This window comes from Lolium rigidum, chromosome 2 (assembly GCF_022539505.1).
Source record: "Lolium rigidum isolate FL_2022 chromosome 2, APGP_CSIRO_Lrig_0.1, whole genome shotgun sequence".
NCBI lineage: Eukaryota > Viridiplantae > Streptophyta > Magnoliopsida > Poales > Poaceae > Lolium > Lolium rigidum.
In genome coordinates this window covers 83,669,249-83,685,541 of record NC_061509.1, presented here as the reverse complement: position 1 = coordinate 83,685,541, position 16,293 = coordinate 83,669,249, and the positions used below count along the sequence as shown (strand labels likewise).

Sequence of the window (16,293 nt, the reverse complement as noted above, 5' to 3'; positions counted from 1 at the left end):
GCATCTTGTAATGCTCAGGGACTGCTTAATGGCTACTGTCATGCTACAATTAAATCAATTTGATTGCTTAATGGCCATGGTTGTGGTGATGGTTTAATTATATGTGTGTGCTATCCATGTCTAGCTTGATCCAGTGGTACATCATGTATTTGATGTGCTTCTGGGTACAATTACAGTTCATCCATTTGTTTATCTGTGAAGCAATAGTTGATTAACTGTGGCCATTTAATTATCTGGTCCATGCTTTGTTGCTCAGTGATGCTCTAACATGCACTGGCATGCTATAGCAGACTCTGATGATCATATGATCATCAGCTGCTAATATAAGGTGTGGTGCTCCATCTGGTACCTTACCAATGCTTAATTTGAGCTGTGTGTGATTACCAACTAGTGCTGGTGTGTGTAGTGGTTGGCTCAAGCAATTGCTTGTTGCTTGCGGTGATCCCTTGGATCATGTGTAAGTGTTCAAGTTATTGGTGATTTGGGAACTTCATTTATCTCGTATAGCTTGTCCTTGTTTAATAGATAAATGAGATGAATTGCTTGTAGTGATGATTCTTGTAATTAGCTTGATTGAGCTAGAGGGATGCCAACGGTGGTTGGGGACCCTAGCTCTTCTTTGAACCCAATGCGGGTGATGATATTTGTGCTTGGCTTGGTGGTTTGGCTGTTTTAGTGGTTGAGGTGACCTCGGCAGTAATCATATGCTGCCCTAGGGTAGCTCCCCTCTTGTTGGTTTGTTGTGGCTCACTAAATGCTTTCTGGGTGATCCATTTATTGGATTGCCAGTAGCCCTTGATGTTGAAATCAAATAGACAAGGATTTGTCTATGTCTGATGGCCTGACTAGCTGTAGGTGCTAAGTGTGTAGCTAGGCTAGCTTGTGCTTTCATCTCTTGCTGGATTTCTTCGGTTATGCATTGATTTTCATAGTTGTTGTTCCCATTAGATGATTTACTAGTGGCCTTACTACCCTTGCTTGCACCATATGGCTTAGTAGCCGAGATGATGACACAAATTGGGTATCACACCCTTTTGCTTGTGTGTGATTGGTGCATATGCTTATATATGAACAAAACCATCTCGGTTTGTTCATGATAATTTGTATACCTCACTCCAGCTCCTAGAATTTGATGTTGGTGTAGAGGTTTTGCTTCGGCAATGAATTGGTGCTTGCCCTGCTCCTCCTTGTGAGCTTGTGATCTTGGTTTGATTCTGTGGTGATTTTGGACAGGTTGAACGGCTACGGCTGTTCTTCACTGTTCTTCATTGTTCTTGGTGTTCTTGGTGGCTTACCTGTTTGTTTGGTCGATGGCGAACTAGGGTTTGCTGTAGCAAGGTTTTATATGGTTGGCTCTTCTCTCTACGTTCGACGACTCCACCCTTCCCTTTGGTGACTCAGCTTGTGTGTGTGTCGTTGCATGCACACAGCCATGTGAGCGAGGCTGTGTGTGTGTGTCCGATGATGCTCTGCACTTGGGCTGTGAGAGTGGATCAGCTTCGGCAGACTTGATATTATCCACCAATCCCATTTCTTTCTAACCTGCCAAGTGGCTATGCCACTTGGCATAACTTTTCTTTTGTTGTGATTGTGTGCAGGGATAATTTGATGATCAAGAGGAAGATCAAGATCTTCTTGAGCAAGAATTACATGATGATCAACAATGTAGTTTAGGACATTTAATTGACTTGTAATTTTCCTATTTCTTTTTCCTTTTCTTTAATTCTTGTAATGTGTTGTAAATTTATTTATCTATTCGGATATTGTAATGACATTGTATTATGTGTGTGATTATCAATAAAGCTCAAGTTTTCCTTAATGAGCTTTATGTAATTGTTGTATTACTTATATTCTTGCTTAATGATAATTGTTTGTTAAATTATCTCAAATTTGAATTATGTGATAACCATTTGATGTTTGAATTTGAAATTCGAATTCAAAGTTGGTTTGAATTCATTCAAACAACTTAGCTTATAATTCAATCATGCAACTTAAGATTTTAATGCAATATCACTTCTCTCTTCTCAAAACCCTAATTTAGATAAGTAAGAACAAGTTCATCGCACTCTCGAAACCCTAACCACTGTAAGGTGTCGAGAGAGAAACCTGTCCCCCTTTGATGCAGTTTTGTTTTAAAAGCGCGAAATTTCCCCGTAATTTACAATGCAATGCACATCCCTTTCTAAAAACTACCCCTCGATCGTCTCTAAACCTGGGACATTACAAAGGGTTTGCCCAAATAGAAGGTATGGATTTTGAGGATACCTTTGCACCGGTAGCCCGTCTTGAAGCTATTCGTCTTTTGCTTGCATTTGCATCTTTCCACAATTTCAAACTATATCAAATGGATGTGTAAAGTGCATTTTTTGAATGGTCCCCTAAAAGAAACCGCATATGTGGCTCAACCCCCGGGTTTCGAAGACCCATGCCGACCCAACCACGTGTATTTACTCCATAAGGCACTCTACGGTCTCAAGCAAGCTCCACGTGCTTGGTATGAGTTCCTTAGGGATTTCTTACTACATGATGGGTTTTGCATGGGTACGGTCGATTCCACCCTTTTCACCAAGCGGGTTAAAGGGGGTGGCTTATTTATATGTCAAATATATGTTGATGATATTATCTTTGGTGGAACTAACCCCAATCATAACAAAGCTTTTGAGCTATTGATGACTAGGAAATTTGAGATGTCCATGATGGGAGAGTTGAAGTTCTTCCTAGGTGACTTCCAAGTGAAGCAACTTGCAAAAGGCACCTTCATCTCTCAAGAAAAGTATGTGAAGGACATGCTCAAGAAATTCAACATGACCAATGCAAGCCCAATGAAGACACCCATGCCCGTAAAGGGGCAACTTGGCTCATGTGACGGTGAGAAGGATGTGGACATAAAGGTATACCGCTCCATGATAGGATCCTTGCTCTACCTTTGTGCCTCTAGGCCGGATATCATGCTAAGTGTAGGGATGTGTGCTCGTTTTCAATCCGCTCCTAAGGAGAGCCATTTAATGGCGGTCAAACGCATTCTAAGATACATTGTTCTCACTCCTACTCTCGGGCTATGGTATCCAAAGGGGTCAACCTTTGAACTCATTGGCTATTCGGATTCCGATTGGGCCGGTGATAAGGTTGACCGGAAGTCTACCTCCGGGGCTTGCCAATTTATTGGCCGGTCATTGGTGAGTTGGTCATCCAAGAAACAAAACTCCACCGCTTTATCCACCGCCGAAGCCGAATACATATCCGCGGCATCTTGTTGCACTCAATTGTTATGGATGAAGCAAACCTTGAAAGACTATGGTGTGTCTCTTGGTACGGTGCCTCTTCTTTGTGACAATGAAAGTGCAATTAAGATCGCCAATAACCCGGTTCAACATTGTCGCACCAAACATATTGACATTCGCCATCACTTCCTACGTGACCATGTTGCCAATAAGGATATTGATCTCACTCATGTGGGGACAACCTACCAATTGGCGGATATTTTCACTAAGCCTTTGGATGAAGCCCGGTTTGTTAACTTGAGAGGAGAACTTGGTATTCTTGATCCTAAAAACTTAGATTGAATAACTTCTTGCACTATATTCTTGCATTTATCTTGCTATCTAGCTTAGAGGCACAACACATATGGGGATAGTCATCTTACCATGTCTTGGTATGATGCATACCTATGTGTGCAACATAAATAGACCCAATGTCATTATATGGACCCAAGCATGTCTCTTCGAGGTCTCATGACATTTGCGCTTTCACATAGGGGGAGTAATCCCCCGCCCCTCATTGAGCCTCAGTTACAACTTGATTTGACTATATAAGGCTAAATGATCTTATTGCAAAAATCACTTCAAAATGACTTATGATTCTTGATATATATTTCGAATCATGCCCATTGTTGCTATTTACATCTTGTTTGGATCTTCACTCCAATGGGTATGCCTAGAGAACTTTGTGTTTCCAACCCCATGTCTATGCTCATCTCATCATCATCTATCTATCTATATGTACATGTCATCATCTGAGCATTCATACACATTTACACAAAGAATAGGGGCAAAACGAGGCAAAACAAGACAAAACTGGGCAGATTGACCCTGGCCGGTCTCTGGCCCGGTTGGACCGGCCTCTGCGCCGGGCTAGCCGGCGCCAGGCCCGGTCGACCGGGCGGCAAACCGGCCGTGCGGCTGGTTATGTTTGGAGGAGGTTACCCCTTGGGGGTCTTCTTCCTCACTTCCCCCCTCCACCATCTCCACCATTGCCGCCGCCTCCACCATCCCCACCTCTTCCTAGGGCCTTCCCACCACTAGAAACCTCTCAAACTTCACCAAATCATAGATCGGGCCCTTTGCATCATCCTCACCAAGGGATTTGGTCCCTCTCAAGCTACTTTGGGAGATCTTGGGGATTTGGCTCTCAAGCCCTACCTAGGTGTTCTTCTTGTTCCCTTGAGCAAGGAGGACCATGTCTTCGGTTAAATTGTTCTCACTTTCCCTCTATTTCATAGTCCTCATCACACATTGCACATCCTTGAGAAAATTTGAGGAAATTTTAGGGTTAGGGTTAGGGTTTGTAAGTCCTCATGCCATTAGAGTGTCTCACAACACTATGCACATATTCCACTCTATTGCTATAGTCTATGTTCAAGTTTATGAGTTTTTGCATGATTTTGTGGTAGAAATTCTGGGCAACACCTCACAATTCGACAAACCCGGTCATCGGCCCGGTCAACCGGCCTCTCAACCGGCCGGCCCGGCGTGCCGCCCGGTCAACCGGATTGGCAACCGGCTCGTCCGGTTGGACCGGCCTGTGCGCCGGATCGCCCAGTTCTTCGCATAATCTCATCGAAACACTTGGATATATGCTATGCTTTTTGGCTTCCCTACTTACTGATGACATGTACACTTACCCCACTGCTATCCTCGCTCTATTTTCTCATTCACAGGTAGTTGGAGTGGTGAAGAACGTGGCACTCTTGCCAAGAGAGGAAGGCCTACGGTGCCTCCACCCCGCCGTTCTAGCGGCCGCATGCCCCCTAAAGCACCTCAGACTACTGACACTGGCAGCTCCGCTGGGGGAAGAAGCAAGACAGTTGGTGGTAAGAGGGAAGGAGAAGCATGCAGCCCAAGAGGATGATGAAATTGTGCCAAACTTTAATGTGGGAGAAGCACATCGTGGTGATTGGCAGAGTGTGAGGAAGGAGAATCCGTATCGCTTTGAGCAACGGACTTACACTGGTGGGGACAGGTTCTTCTGGACCAACACTCAAGCAAGTCTATGGCGAGATTTCTATGACACTAGAGAGTGTATGAAGAATGGTGCTGTTGTGATGCCCAAGGCCATCAACACTGAAGAGCTTGCCTTGCATGAAGCCACAAAGTACCGCTTTGTGGTTGATACCTTGAAGGGTTTGGGACTATATGATCTTGTGTGCCTGAAGCCCGATGATGACCAAAGCGAAGGCACCTATTGTCCCCTTCTAGTCCGTCAATTCCATTGCACCGTATTCTTCCATGATGATGAGGATCGCACTATGACTTGGATGACTGGCAAGGAGAAGTACTCATGCTCCTACACTCAGTTCTGTGAAGCCATGGGTTTTGGTGGTGGCCGTGCTCAAGGGTTCAAGATTCATTCTCGGCCTAAGCTCGTTAAAGGTGACATCTCCTTTTGCTATCCCCCGAACCCTACAGCTGGGCCTCCCACTATCTCTGGGATGTACTACTCCTATCTTGTCCTTGCCAAGATGTTCCGTGAGAGTCTCATCAGCAAGTCAGGCGACACCAGTGAAGTCAGGAACTACCACCTGAATCTGATGTACTATTGCCATCCTGATAGGATAAGGAAAATTGATGACTGTGATCTCATTCACTATGAACTGAAGCGTTATGTTCTGGGCCGCATGACTCCCAACTATGCTCAGTATGTTCAGCGGCTCATCAACCACATGGTACCTCCTCCTCTCAACACACTCGAGCAAAGGATCATAATGGAACCATTCAAGTTCCCCATTCAGGACACTCGTCCGGACGTCCCTGCCATGATGCCCTCTGAGCGCCGTTCCAAGGAACGACATGATCATGCAGCTAGCTCCAGCTACTCTCGGCGCCCCAAGCGCGGTGCCGCTCGCTTCTTCTCCAGCATGTGGCAAATGTGCAAGAATACCAATGATGTTGCACATCAAAGTCTTGCTTTGAACCAGGAGACACGGAGGCGACAGAATGAGTTCATGGCTGGAAGGAATGTCCCTGTTCCTCCTTCTGGCCCTGAGATGGAGCCTGTGGTTGCACCTGCTTGGGAGATGCCTCCCATTACTGATGAGATGCTCCAGAACTTCGACCTCTCCATGTATGCTCATGGTGGCCTTCCTCCTAGGACTGCTAGTGCCCCTGCTGATGATGATGATGATGAAGAGGATGAAGGTGCTGAGGCTGAGGATGATGATGGCGAGGGCTCCTATTCCACTGGGCATGAGTTCTACTGATGGGAGCGCTAGCACCTCTCCTCTTTTCTTCGCCTTTTTGGTGTTCCGATGCCAAAGGGGGAGAAGAGAGTAGAGTCTAGGACCACGGGGTTCTTTGGTTGTCACAAGCCATGGGTGTTGCTTTATTTGATTCTTATATGGCTTGTGCTTATTTGCTTTGATTTCTCAAGAACCATTTGCTACTTCGAATAATTCGTGTATGGACGACTATTTGTATGCTTAATCACTCTATTAGGATGATCATGCTTTATGCTTATATATCTTGATATACTTGTCCATACCATGCTTGTTTCCTAAAGATATTGGGGGAGCTTCTCATATTCCACAAATGGTGCACTTTGTATTCAAACGCAAATTCTCCAAGTGCACACATTATGGGGGAGCTGTCGTAATATCTTATATGGAATCAAGGTTTAGAGCTTATCATAATATCTATATGTGACTCTAGCTCGGTTTGTCATCGTATACCAAAAAGGGGGAGATTGTAAGGGTATTTTACCCTTATCCATTATTTTGGTAACAATGACACCGTGTTAGAGTATTTGGCCTAATACATGTTTGTAAGAATAATCTCAGGTATTAGCCAAAGAGGCATAAATGGTGTATCAAAGGAACAAGAAGACTAAAGGAGACCCCCCCACTTCGACAACAATCAAAAAGGGGTCTACAGCAGGAATCCGGTCACAGGCCCAGTTGGACCGGACCGTGCGCCGGCTGACTCCGGCCTGCCACCCGGTCGACCGGGCGCACGGCCGGGCGCTCCGGCGCCGATCGGCTCGTGTCCTGATGCCAACCGGGCGACCTACTGGAAGACACAAAGTGACCCCGGTCGGGGTCCGGTCTGCCGCCCGGTTTGGACTGGTGGATCCGGTCCCAGGCTCGGTCTGACCGGGCTCTCGACCGGGCGCCCCGGCGCCAACCGAGCTCTGCGCTGACTGCAACCGGAGGGAGTACTGCGCGACATTTCGAGGGTCCGGTCGTGGTCCGGCCTGCCGCCCGGTTTGGACCGGCGGGTCCGGTCCCTGGTCCGGTCCGACCAGCCCCTGCACCGGACACTCCGGTCTGTGGTCCGGTTGACCGGGATTCTCGGGAGAAAGCTGATGTGTCAAGTGACCAACGGCCATATTTCAAGTGACACTATAAATAGCCCTTCTCCTACCTCTGAAGAGTTAGGCACTACACTACAAGCTGTTCTTGAGCTCTCTCTCTCTCATACTCCATTGCTAGAAACACCAAAAGCCTCAGATCTCCTTCCTCCTCCACCCAAACTCAAATCCCTCCGGGGAAACGATAGAGGAGGACCCGATCTACTGTTCTACCAAGCCAAATCTCATTCCCCCTTGTATTCATCAAGAAGCTTGCTCTCTAGGGTTCCTTGGAAACCCTAGGTGGGCAAGAGTGGTCCGGAAGCATCCGGGCTGTGGATTTGCTCCGACAAGATTGTGAAGGTTTGGAGGCTACCTCAAAGTCTACCACAAGTGAGTGAGCTATTCCTTCGTGGGATAGGCTCCGGAGAATAGGGTGAGCCTTCGTGGCGTGGGGAATCCTTCGTGGGACCTCCACCCTCCAAACGTGACGTACCTTCTTGCAAAGGAAGGGAACACGGGAATACATCCTCGTCTCCGCGTGCTATCGGTTATCTCTAACCGAACTCCTTACTTGTGATTTAACTGCCTGTGAGAGCCTTCGTGCTCGAGTTAGTTGTATCCTCATATAGGTTGCTTCACCTAGTTTGCATTAGGCTCACCTTTATATTCCGCAAAGCCTAATATTGCAAATGAAGAATTAAAATCTGTAGAAACCTATTCACCCCCCTCTAGGTTTACCATCTCTGAACTTTCAACCTCCAAACCACGGACCCCGAGCAGTAGGTCCCAACCATCGACACCACGTCAAGCCACCTCCTCCCCTCGCCACCATGGTTGGCCGGAGAAAGCTTCACAACGCGACAGTCGCATCTCAAGAAAAAGACCCTAAAAACCCTAACGAGGAAGGCGATTGTACCGTCCCCTTCCACTCCCTCGCCACCACGGCCGACCGAGGGGAAGACAGCAGAAACAACAGCCCTCCGACTCCCAAAGCTCCACGGCAGAGTCGATAGACGACCCTGCCCGGAGAGACCACTCTCCCCAGATCCACCGATCCGAGAGGAAACCAGGCCAGCAGCTCGTCGGCGCTGTCACACGTGCCCTTGCCGAGATGGGGACCGAGCTCCAGCACCTTTATTCTGACGCGGCGCTGCCTCCACCATCTCGGCAGCGCCTCCCGAGACCCTAGGGGCCCTCACCACCGGCGGTCCGAAGATCCGCCGCCAGGAGGGTGATCCCATCGCGCAGGAGGCCGATCCGCCACCGTGGAAACGTCCACGCCACCGCACACCCGCGGCAGCTTGATGCCGGAGCTGCCGGAGCCTCCGGAGACGCATGCCGCCGCCACCAGGGGAGCCGCCATTGCGCGAGGGACGAAGCCCCCGCCGCCGCCGTCGCTGCCAGAGCTTTGTCCTGTGGGTCTTCCGGCGGCGGCGAGGTGGAGGGGGCGAGGAGCATGGTAGCAGGCGGCCGACGGCGGAGGTCGCCCCCGAGTCGCCTAGGGTTAGGCGACGCGATGGGGTTCTTTGACTTTTTTCCTCTTATCTATCTAGATAAACTTGTGTCAATTAATATGAATCGAATGGAGTAGCAAAATACAAAATTTTCTTCGGAGTGAATTTAGACTGCTAAGCTATTTGCCATGATCATGTGCATTCTAAGTTATTGCAATCTCTTCTTCCTTTAGGTCTGGAAGAACAAATGCATCGTATTTTTATCAAGGACTAGACTACCCAGCGGCGCCGCATATCTTCGCTTTCGTGCGGCGCCTTGCTGGCAACCCTTGTTCTGATTATTTCACGTGGATCTGACCACGCTTCTACCCACCCTCTCTGAGAACGTAAAAAGGAAATAAAAGTTGTGACTAGCTACATGTCAAAAAATACCGATCGAGTCGCGGACATGCTGCGAAAGTTTTCTACAGTACCACTGTTTCCTTTTTCTTGGGCACCATCGACAAGTCAAAAATGCAGACAAGCTATCGGTAAGCTAACTTAATCTCTTAGCTAACTTTTTATGATCAGACCCGCTCTGATCATAATCTCTTAGCTAACTTTTTCTTCCATTCGGAACAGTTTAGGAATTACAAACAGTTTGCTACATGGTTGCCCCGGACAAAAATTAGAGGAATTATAAGATAACTGCCAAATTAACTACAAATGGTTGCCATATAAAACTCAATCGGTTGCCAGTTTTAACCAAGGTGTAATCACGGAGAAAAATCATCAGGCCCTAATTAATCTGGCAAATTAGTCTCATATACATAAACTTGTCAACTGCCCGGTTTAACTTGGGAGTTAGAACCGAATTAATATGGTAACTGATCTACTCGCTCGTCTGCAGGGACGAAAACCATTAAATATGGCAATTGCGGAGTACTAAAATCAGGCTCGTCGGCATATACATAAACTCTCTTCACGCTCGTCGGCAGAGACGGACACCTTCTATGCGCGCTCGTCGGCAGCGTTTCCGAGCTAGGGATGCACGCCTCTTCCACGCGCTCGTCGGTAGAGTCCCCGAGCTCGGCGGCGGCATCCCTGTGCTAGGGAAGGGTGCCTCCTCCATGCGCTCGTCGGCGGCGTCGATGCCCTAGGGACAACACCTCTTCCTGGCGAGCACGCCGCAGAGCTCGTCGGCGACGGCCTCCCCCACGAGGGACTCCTCATCCTCCCGAGCACGCAGCAGTAGAGGAACACCTCCTCTTCGCAAGCACGCCGCAGATACTCGTCGGCGAAGGCCTCCATCGCGCTAGCGGATGCTGCTCTGTTCCGCGAGCATGCCGCAGATGGTCGACGGTGATGGCCTCCGCCACTCTTCAATCTCAGCGACGTGGCGCTCCTAAATCTTCCTGCTCGCGGCGCAGCTCCCCGCGATGAGAGAGGGAGAGGAGGGATTGTGCGGTGAGGAGCTACTCAGACGGATAAGGATAAAGGTAAAAGTGGGTGCGGGTCGGGGATGGAAAAACAATCTCTCCTATAGGAGCGCGATGCCGTTTCACTAATCGTGGCGCACCGCCGCACACGGAGCTAACTGTGCGGCGCCTCTACTTATATTTTCCCTTTTATCAATAGTGATGTTAACTCAAAGGGGGAATATTTTGTGATGCAGCCACAGGTTTGTCCATGTTCTTGTGATCGGGACAATACCCACGGGTCCACATGTCAGCCACGCACATCCCAGATCCAACAAACGAACTTGGCTTGCGAAACAGCGGGGAAACGGTATCCCGCCGCCTCCCTCCGTTCCACCCGCGCCGCCACCGAGCGCCGCCGTCCTCGCAGGGACGCTCTCGTCCCAGCGCCGCCTCCTACCGTCGGCCGGCACCGAGAGCCGAGGATACTAGAGCCCGACCTCTCGTGCCCGTACCTATTTCCGCTCCCACCCCGAGGGGTCCACCAGCCAAAGACCATGTGGCGCCGAGCCGGACCGATCCGCCTCCGCCTCGCCGAAATCACCGGCCGCCGCGCCCGACGACCCCAGGGGCCTCCTGCTCCCACCGAAACCTTCTCCGCCTCCGCGCCCGCTTCATCCTCTCTCCACCACAATCTTGGTACCTTCCGGAATTCCGTCGGGGCTCCTCCCTCCCGAAGTCTATCGACCAAGACAGAGGGCGGCGGCGGCAGGGAGTGCTGGAGCTGCGGCGCCAAGGGGGCGTTTCTCTCCTGTGGGTCCTGCAGGAGCGTGCAGCCCGTCGATCCCGCCGTCGACTACTTCCGAATCTTTGGCCTGTGAGTACCAGACTTCCCTTACGAACTCCACTTGTAATGCAAGTACTAAAAAAAGGTCCACTTTATGTTGCTGCGATCATGATGTTTAGCCTAGCTGAGATAAAACTGTTGTTGTTCCTGCAAGTCGCAAACTGGAGGTTTTGGGGTGTATTCCGTGGAACTTTCATGTTCCTGATATATCCTCAAGCAAAATAATGGGGAGTATGAAAATGGCCGTTGAATGAATTCTTGCGTGCTGCACAGCTTTGTACCTATGATTAACTGGATGCACTGTCCTGTAGTATTGTACCGTTTGCTTCTTCTTAAGCTGTTGTTACTATCCCAGCATGACAACAACTTCAAATGACTTCTTAACGTTTCTAAAATTGCAAAAGGTTGAGTTGTTGTCATGCTGGTATAGTAACTCTCTGCAAGGGAAAATAATGGGGAATATTAATGGCCGTTGATTGAATTCTTGCGTGCTGCACAGCTTTGTACCTATGATTAACTGAATGCGCTGTCCTGTAGTATGCTACCGTTTGCTTCATCTTAAACGTCACTTGCTCACATCATGGTAATCACATGATTGGTTCATCTCCTACAAACGACTCCTCAAAGTTTCTAAACTTGCAAAAGTTGAGTTGTTGTCATGCTAGTGCAATAATACTCTGCGGCTTAAACATACGTAACAGTGATGACCTATTTCATTGGTTCTGCAGGGACCGAGGATACGATATAAAGGACAACAGCTTAGAAGGGAAGTACAAAGACTGGCAGAAGAAGTTACATCCTGACCTTGTTCATTCTAAATCTGAGGTACAGACTGGCATTCCTAGCAAAAGTTAGATATTTGCCATTTTAGTCTGAGCCTTCAAACCTATTCTGATATGGCTTTTGTCTCCTGCAGAAAGAGAGAGCTTTTGCGGCTGAGCAGTCGGCGCTTGTGATTGATGCATATCGCACTCTGAGCAAACCTTTACCAAGGGCATTATACATGGTAAGTTCCTCTAGTAGTGTTTTAAAGTTTCACTGATGCACAGGTGTTCCATTATCACCACGGTTGTTTGTAATCGACCTTGATGTAATGCTGTGTGATACACTAATTGGACAATCCCAGCCCAGCATGAAAGAAAAAAAAGCATCCTTATGCTCCATGACCATTACATGTGGACATAAGGCCAGATTTTGTGGTTGTACCTTTTTCTTCTCTTCGTTGGCTGACATAATACTGTTAAATCACTTTTCAACCATACTAAACCTTTGGCAGCTGGAACTTGAGGGGATACACGTTGATGAGGAGAAGACTATCAATGATCCAGGACTTCTTATGGAGGTGAAGTGTTGGATCTCCCCTTCTATGCTTTACATGCAGCCATCACCAAATTCTGTTTTCATGTAGATGATGGAGATACGTGAAGCTGTTAGTGAAGCCGATGATTCCCAAACTCTGGAGAAGATCCAATCTCAGGTTCTTATGAAACACATTTACAACGTTTCATCAACGGAAAGCATAGTTATGCTTCAGTATTTCTGGGTTCACATTGTTCACAACCTTTTTCAGATGAAGAGGAAGCTCGAAACCTGGTCCAAATCTTTCGAGGAAGCATTCGACAAGAGGGACTTTAACCGTGCAGTGGAAGCTACACAGAGAATGAGATACTATGAACGAGCAATGGAAGAAACTGTGAAGAAGCTCTAATCTAATTTCAGCAGGTCCCATTGTGCCTTGTAACCGTTTACCCAGTGAAGAAGGTACACTAAATTTAAAGTTCTTTTTTTTTTCCTTGCTGATTTCATCAGGCAAAACATAAATAAATGTGAGATTCTCCTAGGAATATGCAGCAAGCCAGCCTATTTCAACAGTATTGCATACCCTTACAAATCCCAATTTACAAGTTGCCGTTTCATATTCATTTTCTCATAACAAGGATTCACGTTCATCCTTGCAGGATCAGTGAAGCAGATAATTGGGCAGGAAACATGCATTCGTGTTGGAGCTGGATGATTTATCATTGGTGCATCCTCAAGTTAGCTAAAGGAACCAGGAGCAAACAAGGACAATTTTCCGAGTATAGAGAACCAGACCGTTTTCCTGCTTTCCTAGCTAAAGTTCGTCCAAACGCAACCAGATAAAGTTTCGAGCAACATCGCAATGAGAATAGTTGTAATATAATACTGTAAGCTGCCACATACCTCCTCACATGGATGTTGATAATGATAACATAATGCTCGAAAATGTTGGTTACTTTTTCGCTTGCTGATTCTTTGAGAATAACAGGATAACTTCTCATAAGGGAAGTTGCTGAGCTCACATGTATGAGCGCACACTCTCACAGCCATGCTTCTAGTATTGTAACGAACGGTTTATGATTCATCATATTTTTATCGTTCTTACAAGTTGCTCCTACCATATACATTTGTCTAAAAAATTGAACATGGAATACTACTGCGAAGATCAAATTGCAGTCGACACAGTATGTTAGCACATCTGCAAGATTAAACAAATGAGTCTTCTGAGAAGGACCGTTGCCTCCGCAGATGCCACTTTGACTGGAGGATAGAGTCCGCTAGCTTGTGCTTGCCCTCCATATTCAGACCATGAACAACATTCCTGAAGTTTACTGCGCTCGGGATGATGCCACCATCCAGCATATCATGGATGAGCTGCAACCCATCCTCCGATCTTCCAGCTTTGCAGAGGTATGTTATGAACATAGAGTAGGTCTCAAAGTCTGGCAACGGTCCTTTCAGTTTCATGCGTCGTAAGACATCCCATGCCTCTGAAACCCTACCCATTCCCATGAGACCGCGTATTAACGCAGAGTAAGTGACGACGGTAGGCTCACATCCATTCTCTGCCATCTCCTTGAACATGTCCATTGCCTTGGCAACATCTCTCTTCTGAAAGAAGTAGATGATGAATGAGGTATATATATGGGTGCTTTGACATATACATGCATTCTTCATTTCTGCAAGCTTGGCCACAGCGTCTTCAAAGCGATCCCACCTAAGTAACGCGTGAATGAGGCTCCCATAGGTGTGCTCATTTCTGAAGCAACCACATTTCTCGATATCGTCAAACAAGCTGACAGCTTCCTCCTTTCTATCAGACCTGCACAATGATCTAAGGAGTATGGAGTAGCCAATCTGTGCAGGAAATCCTTGTTTACACAAGGATACTATTGAGGTTCTTGCATCAACCAACATCCCGCATTCGCATAGTGCCAAAATATACCCGCAAAGCACCTGACTATCAAGTATGTAACCTGCATTAGTCATTTCCTTGAAGATCTTGATTGCAGCATCTACTTTTCGGCCTTTTCTGCGGCTGACATACATTATCAGGTGATTGTAAGTGCTTTTGCCAGGCTGAAAGCCTTCTTGCTTCATCTGATAGAATGTCTCAAGGGCCAATTCTGTGAGACCAGCATTACCATACTGACAAATCATGATATTCCATGTATCCACTGTTGGGGAGCATTCTGCCCATGCCATTTCTCTGTAAAGGTGCCTCATGTGCTTGAAGTCTTTTGCAGAGCCTGCAAGTTTCATAGCCAGGTTGTATGTATCTGTTGTCTGCATGTAGTAGGATCGTTTTCCCACCCAATAGAAGAACTTCAAAGCAGCATGACCTTTTCTCTTGCAGCGCTTCATGATGGCAATAACAAGTTCTGGAGTAAAATGCAGCGACCTCATCTCTAGGGCCTGTTGGATCGAGCTCCAATTGTCCGAAGATGATAGGATCTGACATATTTCTTCAACATCTTCATCGCTGTAGCGCTTTGCTTGTTCTATGCGATGCACGCCATCATAAATTGAGCACCTTGGGGCCGTGTAATCTTTATCTGAAGCAGATTTGGATGATTTCCTCTCTTCTGGATCAGACTCGGATAATTTCTGGAATTCATCAATTGTGTTACCTTTTTCCGATGGTCCACATTCCATATCTTCTCTAGGCCTTCTAAGACAAAGAGAGGCCCGCATCCTCTCAACAATGCTAGCTTCCTCCAGAAAGTTTTTGTGACGCAAAGCAGAAATAATACGGTAGAAAGTTTCTCCAGAAGGCCTGAAATCACATTCCAGCATTTCCTTCAGAAGTTCTAATGCCTCAAGGGGCATGGAGGCCTTACAGAGCTCTTGGATAAACACTGTATAAGCTTTAATGGTGGGTCTCTGACCGCTCTGGTTGATTTTTCTGAGCAGGTTCCATGCTTCAGAAATATTTCCGCTGTGAATATGCCCAGCTATGAGAGCTGTGATCGTTACAGTATCTGGTTGAACACCAATTTCCTTCATCTCCTCATACAGTTGACAGGCTGCTTCATATTGATCAAATGTAAAGAGGTGCTGCATGAGCTGAGTATAAGACGATGCCAACGGAACACAACCATACTCTCTCATGCCCTGAAGCAACTCGAGTGCCTTTGTACGATTTCCTTCCCTCAAGTAGCCATCAATGACAAAACCAAATGCTGTGCTGCTAATAGACGATCTGTTCTTCATGTGCTCAATAACCTGCAGAGCTTCATCCATCCTTCCGCTTCTGCACAACCCCCTCAAGAAGATTTCAAAAGCAGATGAGCTAGCCATGGACTTGTTAATCATCTGCTGAAAGACTTTCTTCGCCTCTACTATTTTTCCTGAGACACAGAAGCTTCGTAGAACTTCCGAATAACAATACTCCTCTGGATACCTCATGCTTTTAATCATGTCATCTCTGATAAGAAAGACAGCTTCAGCATTACTTGATCTTGCCAGCAAACACAATAGAAGTCGCAAAATGTTAGATCCGACATCTATGCTAGCAGGCATGTCTTTGTAGAACTCAAGAGCAAGCTCATGCCTTTCATCATTGCACAAGGCACGAAGAATCGTCATATAGACTTTAGTGTCTACAACCACGGACCCTGATTTCTCCAATGCGTAAAACGTTGACAGCATCTTGGCAGTCTGCCTTGCTTTCCCATAACTGTCTATGATAATTGTCCAAGTCTTGATGTCCTTCACGCACATCTCGGTGTCC

At 47.1% G+C, this 16,293-nt stretch overlaps 1 protein-coding gene across 1 annotated transcript; it reads left to right on the top strand.

The window, feature by feature from the left end:
- The first annotated feature begins 10,855 nt into the window (after window positions 1-10,855).
- On the top strand, window positions 10,856-13,521 carry LOC124692025 (iron-sulfur cluster co-chaperone protein HscB homolog). Its single transcript, XM_047225322.1, has 7 exons — window positions 10,856-11,291; window positions 11,990-12,086; window positions 12,178-12,267; window positions 12,538-12,603; window positions 12,670-12,738; window positions 12,832-13,022; window positions 13,220-13,521. Exons 1-6 carry the CDS (start codon window positions 10,972-10,974, stop codon window positions 12,967-12,969), a joined length of 780 nt encoding a protein of 259 aa, XP_047081278.1. The 5' UTR covers window positions 10,856-10,971; the 3' UTR covers window positions 12,970-13,022; window positions 13,220-13,521.
- The last annotated feature ends 2,772 nt before the right edge of the window (window positions 13,522-16,293 follow it).

What these genes read in the sequence shown, in the direction of transcription:
- LOC124692025 (XM_047225322.1), top strand. Translation starts at nt 10,972, where the DNA reads ATGTGGCGCCGAGCCGGACCGATCCGCCTCCGCCTCGCCGAAATCACC. An exon ending in ATCCAGGACTTCTTATGGAG is followed by an intron (nt 12,604 to 12,669) that starts GTGAAGTGTTGG and finishes GTTTTCATGTAG; the next exon opens with ATGATGGAGATACGTGAAGC. An exon ending in TGGAGAAGATCCAATCTCAG is followed by an intron (nt 12,739 to 12,831) that starts GTTCTTATGAAA and finishes AACCTTTTTCAG; the next exon opens with ATGAAGAGGAAGCTCGAAAC.